General features: G+C 36.9%; 1 protein-coding gene across 1 annotated transcript in view; it reads left to right on the top strand.

Annotated features, from left to right (window-relative positions):
- LOC138809405 (DNA repair protein RAD51 homolog 2-like) overlaps window positions 1-16,362 on the top strand; it is a 28,704-nt gene extending 12,342 nt beyond the window's left edge. The window contains exons 5-7 of the mRNA XM_069995929.1: window positions 5,293-5,429; window positions 15,220-15,339; window positions 16,140-16,362. Of these exons, the coding sequence (XP_069852030.1) occupies window positions 5,293-5,429; window positions 15,220-15,339; window positions 16,140-16,362 (480 nt within the window). The remainder of the gene's footprint in view (window positions 1-5,292; window positions 5,430-15,219; window positions 15,340-16,139) is intronic.
- The last annotated feature ends 422 nt before the right edge of the window (window positions 16,363-16,784 follow it).

The raw sequence follows: 16,784 nt of genomic DNA, 5'->3' as shown, positions 1-16,784 counted from the left end.
GAAGCTATTGTGCCTATGTGATCCTCTCCTAAGAATACCCTTTGGTCTCACTGTATGTAAATGCCTAGAGATTTGTGTAATGCAACATGTCCCAGTGTATTTTTTTAACTATATAGTGTGTTTATTTGTAGATTTACAGGCACAAGACATGGGCCTCATATCTAAAATATAGAGATAAAAAATTAACTCTCCCCCAAAATAAACTCTCAAAGAAACAACAATTCAATTAATAAATGGGCTTAAGACTTAAAGAGAGACTTCTCAAAAATAGTAAGAATTGCTAATAGACACATGAAGAAGTGTTCAATCTCTGGCCATAAAAGAAATGCAAATCAAGGCTGGGAATGTGGCTCAGTGGTAGAATGCTTGCCTAGCATGAATGAAGCCCTGGGTTTGGTTCCTCAGTGCCACATACACAGAAAAAGCCAGAAGTGGTGCTGTGGCTCAAGAGGTAGAGTGCTAAACTAGAGGAAAAGAAGCTCAGGGATAGCACTCAGGCCCTGAGTTCACAAGCCCTAAGACTGGCAAAGGAAAAAAAAGAAATGCAAATTAAAACAGCAATGAGATTTTACCTCATCCCAGTTAGAATGGCCATTATCAGGAAAATTAACAATAACAGATGCTAGTGGGGATGTGGCCAAAAGGGAACACTACTACACTATTGGTAGGAATGTAAACTTGTTCAACCACTCTGGAAAGCAGTATGGAGGTTCCTCAAAAGGGTAAACATAGAGCTTCTCTATGACTCAGCAATTCCACTTGTGGACATTTATCCAACTTGTCATAGATAAGGCCATCCTAAAGTTACCAGCAAAACCATGTCCTTTGCAGAATTGTTTACCTTAGCGAAGATAGGGAATCAACCCAGATGCTCCTCAGTGGACTAATGGAAAATGTGACACACACACACAGACACACACACACACACACACACACACACACACACACACACACACACACAATGGAATTCTACTCATCCATTAGAATGAATGATCTTGTACCATTCATAAAGAAATGGAAAGACAGAAAAAATTATATTAAATGAAGTAAGCCAGACCCAAAGAAACATACATAGGTTGCATGGTTTCCCTCATTTGTGGTAGCTAGAATGTGCCTAAAAATCTACAAGGATTTTAATACATATGGTTGATTGGATCTTTTTTTCCAATTCTGCATTCACCCCTTATTCAAGAAATAAACATATTTCTTAATAGCTTCCTAATGTTTTTCATATGGTGTTTAGTAAATGCTATTTGTTTTGAATGAATGCTTTCAAATGAATGATTATCTCCCTTGATAGTTCGATTTTTGTTTCACTGTGCAACTTGTCATGTCTATGTAATCTTGCCTTATTTTTGCTCTCATTCTCTATTTCCTGTCACTTAGAAATTGGTGGCTATCAATTGAAATAAGAAGGAGTGGTGGAGAGAATCCAACATAAAATCTCTTCCACATGCTGTTGCAATTTGAGATCAAGGTTTCTTTTTTTTCATGAGATGAAATGCAACCTGGCCTTTCTAAGTTTTTTTTTTTCTTTTGGTTTTAGGGTTTGGAGAGTTAGTTATTTTAAACACTGAATTCTGCAGGTCTGAAGACCTGATTATATTTCTACAGAACTGTTGAGTAACCAGAGACAGGTATTAAAGTACTGGGGGTCATTTAAAAATGTATAGTTTTTACAAGCTTGTCTCAGACACAAGCTGGACAGTTCTGTTCTTTTGTGAAGTGTTGGCTTGAAAGTTTGTTCTTTTCTATTGGCCCTCTCCTGAATGTACTGAGCATTAACTTGGTAAGATTTTAGGTCAATAGGTCCAAATTTCACATTCATTTTATCCATGTAATCTAATTTAAGATTAAAGTGAGTAGGCTTTTTTTTTTCTTTTGCTTAATTAGACTTTCTTTCCTTGGGAATATAATTTTTCCTTTTCAAACTAACCACTAATTTTTGCTGATATTTCATTAATCCTTGATGATAATTGAGTGATTTTTCCTATTTTCTTTTTTTTCTTAAAATGTCTTTCAGTTCTTTTTCTTTCTTCCTTCCTTCCTTCCTTCCTTCCTTCCTTCCTTCCTTCCTTCCTTTCTCTCTCTTTTTCTCTCTCTCTCTTTCTTTCTTTCTTGTATTTCTCATGTGGGAGTGTTAAAATATTGGCTCAAACTACACAAAGCTAATTGTATTTTACTGGTGTTTTCTGTGTGTGAATGTTACATTCACTCTGAGTTTCCAAAAAGCAAATAACTTAGACTGTTCTGGTTTGGCACATTTTCTTTTTCTAACCACTGTTGGGACTGAAACTGGAAACTGAATACAGCTTGAAATTTTGTGGTTTGAGTGCTAGAATTCAGGGCTAAACTGTCTGAAACTAGAAATGATTAATGTTGAAATGTTTTCATCCACTAAGTAAACCTGAAAAAAATAATGAAATTTAATGCCAGGCAATCCATAATATTGCATGTGTTGTAAATTTATGAAGTTAAAAGAGAGGAAAGACTATATGAAGAGGCCTAAGGAATTAGAAATTAGTTATTATAGTTTAAGTGTTATTATTCAGACTGTAAAACAAACAAAAATCCCAAACAAATTCAGATATTTCTTAATATTATGCATATAATGTTCAGTTTTCCCCAAGTGGCATTTGTATTTGGCTAACTTTTCAGAGTTTGAAGCATGTTTCTTTAAAGATGGAATAATAAATCAAAACTTTACATTTTATGCTACTTTACATTTTATGCTACTTTGCTGAATATTTTCATAAACATCATACTAATTAAAATGCTGACCTGTTTGATCTTACCAATGAAAAAATTACAAAGCATCTCACAGTTTTAAACTTTTAAAATCTGAGAACATGTCCAAAACTTGCTGTATTGATGGTGTTTATAAGTCAGTTCTCTGTTCTGTTACTCAGAATCTGAAGTATTTGTCCATTTTCAAGGTCCTCTTTCAACTTGAACTTTACCTTTTTCTAATATGCAATGATTAATGTGGGCCTTGTTTTTGATGATTATAAAAGGTCCATATAAGTATTGGGAAGTGAAGAGAGAGGGTTGGTGGAGGAACTTGACTTGTATCTTTATTTTTTATAGATTAGTGTGAATTACAAGTTTATAGTTATCTAGTTAAGGTTTATGGATTTAACTAAACTATCGCACAAAACTGGCAAGTGGCATAAAAGATTCCTGCAAAGAAACTGTAGATTGATGACTATAGTAGTTATAAAAATATAAGTAAATACATACATGTAAATGTGAGAGAAGTTGGTCCTTCTATGACTAATGAGGTAAAAATCAACCACAATAGAATCCCAAACTGAAATTATAAAGAATATAATTTGGTCTATGCAGATTTATTCATTATTATTGATAATATAACTTTTTAATATTGTTCCTCAAAATACTAGTTAATGACAGTAGAAATTAACAAACATTTGGGACAGGAAGGCAGACTTGATTAGATTTACTATGTAAGAATGTTAAAATATTTCTAAATGTTGAACTTCATATCACATGACACTTTGCAGTCATGTGATACAAATTCAATATCTGGAAAAATTTTGCTAGAATTAATGATAAATTGGATTTTTCTTTTTTTCTTTCCCCTCCCTCCCTCCCTCCCTTCCTTCCTTCTTTCCTTCCTTCTTTCCTTCTGTGTTGTGCCAGTCCTGGGGTTTAGATTTGGGGCCTGGGCTCTGTCTCTGAGGGCTTTTTTTTTTTTTTTGCTGAAGACTAGCACTCTACCACTTGAGCTACAGCTCTACTTTCAGCTTTTTCTGAGTAGTTTATTTGAGATAAGAATTTCATGGACTTTCCTGTCAAGTCTGACTTCGAACTGTGATCCTCAGATCTCAGCTTTGTGAGTAGCTAGGATTATAGGCATGAGCCACCATTGCCAGGCTAACAACTACTTTTTGTATGTGTATATGTGTGTGCCACTGAGGTAAAGGTATTGCCAGAGAAGATACATTTCCCCAAAGAAAAGACTTCCTGAATATAAAGCAATGTATATGAGAGAATTTCCTGCATTAGTACTGTTTTGATATAATAAGAGTTTGGGTTGCATGTGAGTGGCATGTACCTGCCTAGAGTTAGAACACTGTCTAAGCATTCATAGAACCCTGGGCTCAATCCACAGCATCACAAAGTAAATAAAAACCAAATTATAGACTGTGTATATATATGTGTTGGAATATATCAAGTGGCAGAAAACATTTGTATAGCTCATTTAATGACAAATTTACCTAAAAGGGAAGAAAATCATACATATTAAACTTGAGATCATGGTCTAAATGCTGAACTTTTGGGGAAAAGCACATTGTTGTAATTGACATGCATTAAAAACAACAACCTAAGATAGATCCTTTGATGAATGGATAGATTAGCAAAGGGTAGCATGATGTAGTCTAAAATATAGTAAAAATGATCTTTGTAGAGTATAGATGGATATTCTGGTAACATTCTTTCAGCTTTTCCATTGCATTATTGCATTATCCTTAAGCAATATAGAAGTAACATAGAAGATGATGTTAGATATACAAGAAAGTATGTTAGGATGGTATCAATTTTGCTAATTTTTATAAAAACACATCTTAGGGATGACATTGTCCAAAAAGAACTGTATTCTTTATCTTACACATGCAACTGTAACCCATTTGTACATGACCTTTATAATAACAGTAAAAGATTAAAATAAAACATTGTTCAACACAAAAAATAGCTCATCTTAGTCCATTAGTATATACCATTTTACTTTAACAAAACACCAGAGGCTGAGTACTTCATAAGGTACAGAGATTTGGCTCAGAATTCTGGTGGCAGAAGGCTCATACAACTGGCACTGGCATCTTGCTGACCCTCACCTCCCAGCTTCGTCCACAACATGATGGAGAATCACCTAGGGAAATGGCCTTGTGCAGAATGATAAAGAACATGAAGTAGCTGTTCTTTATAGTCATCTTCCCTGATCAGAGCTAATTCATTCTATAAGAATAACAATTCCTCCCAAGGAATCCCTATAGTTAAAAAATGAATATATGAGTACTCTAGCCTGTCTTAATTATAGTTTTTCATCTGAATTACAAAACATAGACATTGCCAATTCCTTCCAAGGATAGAACATAACTAATACCAATCTAGATGCTTAGGGAAAAAGTTAATTTATTACATACAATGGATGTGTTAGGGTAGCAGGGCTGAATTCTTTTCTGAGGCTAGTTGGGACTGTTTTTTACAGCAAGTTCCTAAAAGGATTTGCTTTGTCTGGCTTACTGTGTTTATATAATTTTTTAAAATTAGATTACAGGTCCACCAGGTTGTGGAAAAACCCAGTTTTGCATAATGATGAGTGTACTGGCCACATTACCCACCAACATGGGAGGTTTAGAAGGAGCTGTCGTGTACATTGACACAGAGTCTGCATTTAGTGCTGAAAGGTAGGCTATTTTATTATTTTCCATTATGTTGCTTTACTTTTATGACCTTCATACAGTATGGAACATTTACAAATAGCTTAACATTTATTGTATTTTTAAGATTAAAAAATGTCACATGTTTAAAGGAATAAAAAAGACACAAGAAGCAGCTTATTTTTGTCTTTTCTATCCTTTTCTTGATGGTATAATGGGTTTCTGGGTTTTACAGAAGGTTTGGAAGGTAGAAGGTAAAGCAGTTGAGGAATGCTGGCAGAAAATGGGGAAAGAAAAAGACTAACAAGAAAGGGAAAAGATCAACTGCTTTGAAAGTACTTGCTAGTTGGAAGTAAAATATTAGTGAATAGACATTAAGTAGGATGTGTATACACTTGGAGATTGATTCGATTCTTCTGGTCAAAGTATACTTAGAAATAGTACTTGGACTCCTGTAATTGTATCATTATGAATCAGATCTTTCTTTTATTTCTCTCTAAACAGTACCATTTAGAACAAAGTGGATCTGATCAAGTAAATTCCAAATTGATTATTTTGCTTAGAGCTTATTATTTCTTTTGTTTGGTCTGTCTTGATTTTCTCTTCTTTTTGAGTATATGCTATCGGTTTATCAACTTTTGGAGTTTGTTATACCTTTGCATCATTAAAAAAGCTAAGTCCAGTGACTGACACATAGTAACCGTTACTCCAGATTTTGAAATTCAGTGGCTATTTCTTTACAAAAGGAATAAGAATTCCCTAAGAAATGACTGCTTCTCAATATGGAGTGGGAAATTTTTGAGTCTAAAACATTATATTAGATAGTAAAGAAGTAGGTAAAATTTGCAGGCCAAACAACTCAAAAGTCAACCTGAAGTAAGATCAAATAAGCTGAGTGTCAAGAATAAGAAAGGAATTAAGGCTGGGCACTAGTGGCTCACGCCTGTAATCCTAGTTACTCAGGAGGCTGATATCTGAGGATCTCTGTTCAGAGCCAGCCCAGGCAGGAAAGTCCATGAGACTCTTATCTCCAATTAAAAATGACAAAAAAAAAGAAAGGAATTAAGCATGAAATACTTAATTCCATTAGCCTATAATGATATTAAGAGTTAAAAAGGAACTAATTAATTAGCAGTTCTGGAGAAGCTACCTATTATTTTGATTATTATTATTTATTTTTTTCTTTTTTGTCAGTTGTGGAACCTGAACTTTGGGCCTCGGTGCTGACCCTGAGCTCTTCAGCTCAAAGCTAGCGCTCTACTGCTTGAGCCACATAGCCACTTCCAGCTTTTTCTCCTTATGTGGTGTTGAGGAATCAAACTCAGGGCCTCATGCATGCAAGGCAAGCACTCTACCACTGAGACATCTTCCCAGCCTATTTTGATAATATTAAAAAAAAATCCTCTTCTATATGAACTGTATTACTGAAAAACAAATAGCCCTTTTTATGGAAGGATTCCAGTAATAAGTGAAAAGGAATGGTAGAATATCCCCAAACTACAAGTCCAAATAATCTAATAGACCTAGGCATTGAACATCAAAGGATGCTAGAATTATGCAAAAACATTGAATGTCATTGAGCTCCCTCCTGCTAGAAGAAAAACTAAATAGGAGTAAGATCAAGCCTTCAGACCAGCTACCAGTTTACATAATAGAGGAGTGAGAAACAAACTGCTCTGGAGAGATGTAATCAACAAAGTACAAACTGTGGGAAATGTCAGAACAAAAAACCTGGTGTCTTTAATGGAGAAATGATAAGATCAAGATGAAAAAAGGAGGAGGAACCTTGGAAGTAAGACAGATTTAAAAGTCTTATCAGTCAGTTGCTGGGTGAAATACTTGTTTGGATTTTGATAAATAATTGGGAGAGAAAAAAGCTAAAAAAAATATTTCGCTACTCAGGAGGCTGAAATCTGAGGATTAGGGTTCAAAACCAGCTGGGGCAGGAAAGTCTGTGAGATTTTTATCTCCAATTAGTCACCAGAAAATAGGAAGTGGCTCAAGGTGGTAGATCACTAGCCTTGAGAAAAAGAGCTCAGGTACAATGTGCAGGCCCCGAGTTTAAGCCCTGTGGTCTCATGGACTTTCCTGCCTTGGCTGGCTTCAATCACAATCCTCAATCTCAGCCTCCTGAATAGCTAGAATTATAAGCAAAAGCCATCAGTGCCTGGCTCAGATATATATTTTTTTATGGGGAAAATGTACTCCTCCTACCCCACATACTTCTTCCTCTCTGAAGATGGCATTTTCATCACCAGCAATCTTCCTGTAGATATCTTGCCGAGCCACCTCAATATGTGAGGAAGAAAGGAAAAATGAGGGCAAAAATAATCATAATAATTATGATGAGGTGCCTGGGGCCTGTTAATTGTTGGCTGGATAAAATTGAAGACTGTCATAGAAAGGGTGAAGTAGAAATGGATGTTGGGTTGGTAAGTCACAGTTTGAACCACAGTGTAGAGCATTCCAGGACTTTGGGAAGAAGTAGATCAGAGAAATATGAGACTTAAAGAGGAATATATTTTAGCTTGTGTTTTAGTACTGTCTCCATTTTGTGCTTACAAAGCAAGCTAGCTATCTGTTCAAATGAGAAAGTGAAGGGTTAATATGAGGGAAAACTAAAATACTCAAGAAGAGTGAATCTGGGGCTGGAAAGGTGGCTTAGTGGTAGAGCACTTATCTTGCATGCATGAGGCCCTTGGTTCGATTCCTCAGCACCACATAAGAAAAAAGCTGGAAGTGGCGCTGTGGCTCAAGTGGTAGAGTGATAGCCTTGAGCTGAAGAGCTGAGGGACAGCACCCAGGCCCAGAGTTCAGGCCCCACGACCGGATCCCTCTTCTCCCCCCCCCCCCCAAAAAAAAAAAAAGAGAGTGAATCTAGGTATAAGTGATCCAAGTAGAGTATAACTAGATATCTTTGTATTAAGAAAGAGCAAATGGGGGCTGGGAAGGTGGCTCAGTGGTAGAGTGCTTGTCTTGGATGCATGAGGCCCTGAGTTCGATTCCTCAGCACCACAAAAGCAGAAAAAGCTGAAAGTGGTGCTGTGGCTCAAGTGGTAGAGCACTAGCCTTGAGCTGAAGAGCTGAGGGACGGTACCCAGGCCCAGAGTTCAGGCCCACAACTGACAAAAAGAAAAAGAAAGGAAGAAAGGAAGAGAAAGAAAGAAGGAAATTAAGAGCAAATGAGCTGGACATCAGGGGCTCATGCTTATAATCCTAGCTACTCAGGAAGTTGAGATCAGAGGATAATGGTTTGAAGCCAGCCTGGGCAGGAAAGACCATGAATCTCCAATTAACCACCAGAAAACTGGAGGTGGTGCCTGGCTCAAGTGGTAGAGCACTAGCCTTGAGCTGAAGAGCTCAGGGACAGCACTCAGGTCCAGAGTTCAAGTCCTACAACCACAACCACCACCACCACCACCAACAACAACAAAAAGAATAAATGGGTTCAATTTCCAGTACAAAAATCCAAAATGGGGGATGGGGGTCGGGAAGAAACGAGGAATAAATTAAAACTATTTGTTTAAACTACATTAAAGAGGGGCTGAAGGCATGGCTCAAGTGATAGAATACCTACCTAGGAAGCATGAGGCCTTGAGTTTGAACCTCAGTACCACTACCAAAAAAAAGGTAAAATTCATGAAATAGCTTGAAGTGGTGGTGCATGCCAATAATCCTAGCACTAGAAAGGCTGAGCCTGGAGGACTTTGATTTTGAGGACAGCTTGGGCTACATAGTGAGTCCATATTTAAAAAACAAAATAAATCAAGTCCAATAGTCATGTCCTGGTGGCTCATGCCTGTAATCCTAGCTACTGAGGAGGCTGAGATCTGAGGATCATGGTTCAAAGCCAGCCTGGGCAGAAAAGTCAGTGAGACTCTTATCTCCAATTAACCACCAGAAAACTGGAAGTGGTGCTGTGGCTTAAGCAGTAGAGATCTCGCCTTGAGTTGAAGAGTGCAGGGACAGCGCTCAGGCCCAGAGTTCAAGCCCCATGACCGACAAAAAAAAGAAAGAAACAGGATCCTCAGATCTCAGCCTCCCAAGTAGCTAGGATTACAGATGTGAACCACAAGAGCCCAGCTTGCCCATAAGATTCTTATCTCTAATTAACCACAGAAAAGCTGGAAGGAGAGCTGTGGCTCAAGTGGTAAAGTGCCAGCTTTGAGTGGAAAAAAGCTTAATGGACAGTGCTTAGGCCCTGAACAAGCCCCACTATGGCACAGGAAATAGAACAAAATACCAAATCCCAACAATGCATTAGCTAGTTTATTTTACACATCTTTTAGAAAATAATACAAGATGGGATGTTAATGTATATATGAATTATACCTCCAGACTGTTTAAAAATTAAATAATAAGTCAGGTGCTGGTGGCTCACACCTGTAATCCTAGCTACTCAGGGGGGCTGAGATCTGAGGATTGGGATTTGAAGCCAGCCTGGGCAGAAAAGTCCCTGTGAGCCTCTTATGTCCAATTAACCACTCAAGAACCAGAAGTGGCTCTGTGGCTCAAGTGGTAGAGTGCTAGCCTTGAGTACAAAGAGTGCCAGACCCTGAGTTCAAGCCCTACAACCGACTAAAATAAATAAATATGTAATTTGGGCTTAACCCCTTGGATACTGAGGCTTCCTTGGGAGAGGGAAATGCTAAGCTAAGCAGACAGAGTTCTCGATTCCTTTCTTTAGATTTAGAAAATGTCTTTTTGTTTTACCTATTAGAACACTTAAAATTGATATAGTCTTAGATACCAAATGCTTACAAATATTTTGAAAATATGGATAAATAGATTAATCCAGTGAGCCATCCCCATATTTTAAACCGATGAATATTTTGGCAACTATAAGAATTTTAGTATATAAAAATTGAATAAATAATGTATTTTCCCTATTGGAGATAATTAGAAAAAGATGGAAGTGGAGGTTAAGAATAAAAGTATCTGTTGAAGGAAGAGATGGGTCAAGGAATAGCTGGCATTCTTTGTCTGTGAGGAATAAGTGGCTCCAGACAGAGGACCCTGAGAAAGATGTAAGGTTTTTTAATACAGTAAGTTAAATTAGATTGTAGGGAAGAAGATTTTGTGAAGTTAGCAGTATGTTCTCTTACAGCCAGCAACTGATCGGAACTTATTCAAGGAGAAATTTTAAAAAAATATATATTTTTTGGGTCCGGTCGTAGGGCCTGAACTCTGGGCTTGGGTGCTGTCCCTCAGCTCTTCTGCTCAAAGCTAGTGCTCTACGACTTGAGCCACAGCGCCACTTCTGGCTTTTTTCTTTTTGCTTATGTGGTGCTGAGGAATCGAACCCAGGGCCTCAAGCATGCAAGGCAAGCGCTCTACCACTGAGCCACCTTCCCAGCCCCTAAAAAATATATTTTTTAATGTGTTTTCAGACATATTTTTTGGGGGGGCTTTTATGAGTCAGGGCAGTGAAGGTAGGTTTTTTGTTTTTTTGTTTTTTCTTTTTGTTCGGTTGTGGGGCTTGAATCCAAGGCTTGGGCACTGTCGCTGAGCTTTTTCTGCTCAAGGCTAACACTGTATCACTTTGAGCCACAGTGCTATTTCCAGTTTTCTGGTGGTTAATTGGAAATAAGAGTCTCATAGACTTTCCTGCCTGGGCTGGCTTTGAACTGTGACCCTCAATTCTTAGCCTCCTGAGTAGCTAGGATTACAGGTGTGAGCCACCTGCACCTGGCTAATTTTTTTTTCCCTTACAGCATAATCCCTTAAAGTGATATTATCTCCATCATAACACAGTCTGAGGAGGAAGACAGGTGAATTTTCTACCTAGTAGGTGTCTTGGAAATTTGTATAGAGGTTCAGGAAGAAGTGATTTTTCTAATGATAAATGAGTGGGGTCTTGGGATGCTGAATGGGGTGTGATATGAGAGATGTTGATACTGATAAAAAGGCACTAGTCCAGTTGACGTTTTTTATAGATGACCATGTTTTAGCATGATGAACTGGCATCTCACTTTGTCCATACAGTAGTCCTGTGTAGATAAACAGGTTGAAAATTAGGAGTGCCATTTTAAGAATAAGGATGGGACTCAGAAGTGATATGACATACCCAAGATCATATGGCTAGTAAGTTTGCTGAAAGGTGAGCATATATTTCTGTTTCCACTCAACTGTGGTTGGAAAAAATGATTGATTCTAGAAAGGTTACAAGTAATACCTTCAACCATTCAACGAACATCTGTTAGCTATTGAGCATTATTCTATGAATCTATCTTTACCCCACTTCCCACCAGGCATCCAGTAGTTTCCTTTCTATGTACAGGAGTTTTTGTACAACTTATAAATATTGCCAGCTTAATGCATTGTAAATATCTTTTTATTTTTAGTCATCTATCATCTTGTGATGTCTTTTGTTGAATAGAGTTTTAAGTTGTTGCTATATGGTTTTGGTTTTTGGATTTTAATTTAGAAGTTTCATCATCATTAGGCATCAGAGATAATGCCCTACAGTTTTTTAAAACAATATTTATGTTTTCCTTTTATATTGATATCTATAATTGAACAGAAACCTATTAAGGAGCTATTTATTTAAAATTTTGATACAAACTACCACATTTGTCTAGAAATAGTCTAATAGTTGTATTCCAACCTACACTGTTTTGGGATTTTTTTAATCCTATGCTTTTCTTGTTTCTTTCTTTAATTTTTGTCATACTTATAGGAAAAATGGTATCTCATTGTTTGAACTATAGTAGTCCAAATCTTTTCCTTAGTCTTTTTTTTTTTTTTTTTTTTTTTTTGGGTCCGGTTGTAGGGCCTGAACTCTGGGCCTGGGCGCTGTCCCTCAGCTCTTCAGCTCAAGGCTAGCACTCTACCACTTGAGCCACAGCACCACTTCTGGCTTTTTTTTAATGCTTATGTGGTGCTGAGGAATCGAACCCAGGGCCTCAAGCATGCAAGGCAAGCGCTCTACCACTGAGCCACCTTCCCAGCCCAGTAGTCCAAATCTTTTCATGTATGAATTGACTATATTTCTTTGGCACATTACAAATATACTTTATATATTTTTTGTCTTTTGTCTTATGGATTTATGTAAATACTTTCCATTTTATCGATACTAATGTCTGATTTTCACTTATACTTTAACTTTGGTGATGATATCATTTATGTCTATGATTTTGTTGTTATATTCAATCCTTTAGTTTTTCTTTTATGGTTGATGTTTATTTCCTAGGGCCTTAAATTATTCAGTAAGTTGTACTGCAGAATTGCTCTATTCTCACTCACTGTCACACTGGATATCCACCTGGTTTATCTTCTCATCTCCTTTAATCTTCTCCTTAAATGTCACCATAGGACAAAACTCCACAAAATAGTGCTTGCTTCTATGCTTTATGTCTTTTTCCATAGTCTATAAACTCCATGATGAAAGAACTTTTTCTCTTTCCTTGTTTCTCTTCTCTTTTCTTCCCTTTCCTTTCCTTTTCTTTCCCTTTTGCTTTTTCTTTTTACTTTTCTACCCTCTTTTTCCCTCTCTCTCTCTGTTATATTACTATATCCTCAGCTCTTAAAATAATGCCTAGTATAAATGTTGAATACATAAATCTTGTGTATCCTTTCAAAGGAACCTGTTTTATAAGAAGGTGTCCACTAGGTGGCATTGTTTTGAAATGGGAGTCAAAGATAACTTCTGTTGCTCTTTCCCTAAAGAGACATATGGAATCCTTAGGCATAGGATACATTTATCTTTAGTTCTGATTTATATTCTTCAGATGGTTCTAAAATAAAAACATTTAAAGAAGCATATAGAAAACTGTGTCATATTGATGTGTAAACAGCCATTTACTACAGGTAACTGAACATGGTAACTGAATAAAGATAGCTTATGTGCTGATCACCATTTCTACTGATTACTATGAATTGATCACCATGAGATAGCTGTATTATGTTCCAGAACTTTTTACCATCCAAGGAAGTGGGTGAGATCCAATGAGCTACATATTCTCCATTTGGTTCCTGACCAACTGGGTATCTAAGTTTTGAAAAGCTTTCATGTTTCTGATAGATGTTGCTATGCCTATTCTATTAAAATTTGGTAGGAAACACTATAGCTTTTTTTTTTTTAATGATGAGTGGTAAACTTAACAAATAGTTACCTTACTAAACAATTATATATATTTTGTCCAGGCTTTTAGATTTTGCCAGTTCTGCTATTTGAATGCCTATTACTTCTTCCTGCTTTCCTCATCTTATTTCCTTTTGTTTTAATCCCTGTCCCCTTACAGCACTTCTAAATGATTATGTCAGTTTTGGTTTCTCTCTCTCTTTACACTTATTTGGACCCAATTCTTACTCCTGAAGCATGTTTTTTCTTTTTCTGTTTTACCTAATTGTTTATTTTCTTTTCAGGTTGTTTAATATACTTTACAAAAGTTGTTGGCGGGCTGGGAAGGTGGCTCAGTGGTAGAGCTTGCCTTGCATGCATGAGGCCCTGGGTTCGATTCCTCAGCACCACATAAGAAAAAAAGAAAAAAGCCAGAAGTGGCACTGTGGCTCAAGTGGTAGAGCGCTAGTCTTGAGCTGAAGAGCCTGAGGGACAGCGCCCAGGCCCAGAGTTCAGGCCCCACGACTGGACCCCCCCCCCAAAAAAAAAAAAAAAAAGTTGTTGGCTAGTTTCTTTTTATTTCTCTGTTCTCTTTTGCTGTTTTAGGTGTTTCCCTGTCACTTTAGATTACACCATATGAAAGAAACTTAATTTGTTTATCTGTTTGAAGTGATCAGTCTCGTCTTAGAACTCTTCAACTGTTTAGAGTTAAAAACTCTTCTTTTGTACTGTGTGTCTCCAAATGGAACATAAAATATAGGGTGGTTTTTGTGTTTACAGTCTCTCCTGCTAGATCCCTTGGAAGGCTAAGTACTAGGGCTGATAAAGTGTCATTTTAATTGGCAGACAGTTATACTCCAAGAATTGTATTTTTAACATTTTGAACCTTAAACACTTGTCATTTTCTGGTAATGCTTCCCATGTCTTCTTAAGCTATTGCTGGCGATAGTTGCCTCTGTTTCAACTTGTAATTCTTGTACATTCATATATTATTAGGTCATGATTTCATGTTTAGAAAAATCATTTTCCTAAAACAACTGGGAGCATTCATTTGTCAAGATAATAATAGTTCATTAAGTAGAAGATAATTTTTTGATAGGAGTTAAATTTTAATTGAGAAAGCATATTTTTTAAAGCAATGAAACATGATGACTTACTGATATCTGATTATTAAAATGATTATATACCCTATTTGTTCAGATATACTTTGTGCATTTTGGAAAATGAAAGCATTTTCTTTTCTTTTTTTCTTTTTGCTGTTTGTGTGGTCTGGGCCTGGGCACTGTCCCTCAGCACTTCAGCTCAAGGTTAGTGCTCTACCACTTGAGCCACAGTGCCACTTCCGGCTTTTTCTGCTTATGTGGTACTGGAGAATTGAACCCAGGGCCTAATGCATGCAAGACAAGCACTCTACCACTAAGCCATCTTCCCAGCTCCCTGAAAGCATTTTCTTATTCACTAATATATCTTATAGCTGTGAGGCAAAATATTATTCATTAAACATTTATTCCCAAGAATATAAACCTTAGACACAATATTGCTTATTCAAGATAAGATGAGAACTAAAAGCCCTTGTTGGTCTCATGCTCTAACAGCTACCCTTTGGAAAAGGACAGATCACATTCATGGCTTACATTTTCAGCCATTTCTTAAACCTGCTCTGTTGGTAAGCCAGCTTAGGAGTTTCCCAAGTAAAATCCACTAGAGGTTCAGCAATCATTGATTCTTTTCTCCTGTACTGTTTTTCTCACGTAGGCTGATTGAGATAGCGGAATCCCGCTTTCCCGGATATTTTGACACTGAAGAAAAGTTAATTTTGACAAGTAGTAAAGTTCATCTTTATCGGGAACTCACTTGTGATGAAGTTCTGCAACGGTATGCTGGTTTATTTTTCATTGTATTAATTTAGCAATGCTTTCAAAATAATCTTTTTAAAAAAAAAACTTTTGTTTTTCATTTTTCCAGCTTCTGAGTAAAGGAAAAAAAAATCTCATGCATGAGAATTATGGGAAATATATTAGAGAAGTAACTTAGGAAGTAACGTAGAGAGGACCAATTTGCTGTTGTTTTAAAGTTAACTTTTTAAAAAAGTGTTGTTTTTTTTTTTTGCTTCTCCTGAGGCTTGAACTCAGGGCCTAGGCACTCTCCCTAAGCATTTTTTGCTCAAGGCTAGTGGTATACCACTTGAGCCACAGCACCACTTCCAGCTTTTTCTGAGTAGTTTATTCGAGATAAGAGTCTCATGAACTTTCCTGCCATGGCTGGCTTTGAACCACAATTCTCAGATCTCTGCCTCCTGAGTAGTAGTTAGGATTACAGGCATGAGCCACTGACACCTGGCAAAAGTGAACTTTTAGCATGCTATTTTTTTTTTTTTTTTTTTGTCGGCCGTGGGGCTTGAACTCTGGGCCTGGGCGCTGTCCCTCAGCTCTTCAGCTCAAGGCGAGCGCTCTACCACTTGAGCTACAGCACCACTTCCGGTTTTCTGGTGGTTTATTGGAGATAGGAGTCTCATGGTCTCTCCTGCCCGGGCTGGCTTTGAACCGCGATCCTCAGATCTCAGCCTCCTGAGTAGCTAGGATTACAGGCGTGAGCCACCAGCGCCCGGCTTTAGCATGCTATTTTTAACTTAGGTTTTAAGATTGTCTATTATTTTATGAATTCTGCTTTTATAGGATTCAATCTTTGGAAGAAGAAATTATTTCAAAAGGTGTTAAACTTGTGATTATAGACTCCATTGCTTCTGTGGTCAGAAAAGAGTTTGACACACAACTTCAAGGCAATATGAGAGAAAGGAACAAATTGTTGGCTAAAGAAGCATCTTTGCTGAAACACTTGGCAGAGGAGTTTTCAGTCCCAGTAAGTTTTTCTTTTACTCTTATTTATCTTTTCTATTAACTTCATTGATCTATAATATCAAATAATAAAATTGAGGAAAATGTGAAACAGATGACTTTTTAAGGTAGTACAGCTCAATTGCAATAGTAAATACTATTTTCTAGAATTAATTCATTTTTTGTATATATTTTTTATTGTAAAGATACTGTACAGAGGAGTTACAGTTATATGAGTAAGGTAATGAGTACATTTCCTATTGAACATTGTTACCTCCTCCTTTGTTTTTCCTCTACCATCCCTTCCCTTCCCACCTCCCCAATTCCTTCCCTCCCTCAGCTCTCTCCACTGCAAATTACTTCATTTGCTGAGATTATTTTACCCTTTTTATAATTTGAGACAGGGACTGATTTAATTGTTTACAGTTTACAATTACAATAGACTATTGTTGTGTGTGTGTGTATATATATATATATATATATATA

This window comes from Dipodomys merriami, unplaced genomic scaffold (genome assembly GCF_024711535.1).
Source record: "Dipodomys merriami isolate MVZ:Mamm:240054 unplaced genomic scaffold, mDipMer1.0.p SCAF_497, whole genome shotgun sequence".
NCBI classification, from domain to species: domain Eukaryota; kingdom Metazoa; phylum Chordata; class Mammalia; order Rodentia; family Heteromyidae; genus Dipodomys; species Dipodomys merriami.
The sequence above is the reverse complement of the archived record's forward strand: the minus strand, read 5'-3'. Positions and strand labels throughout refer to the sequence as shown.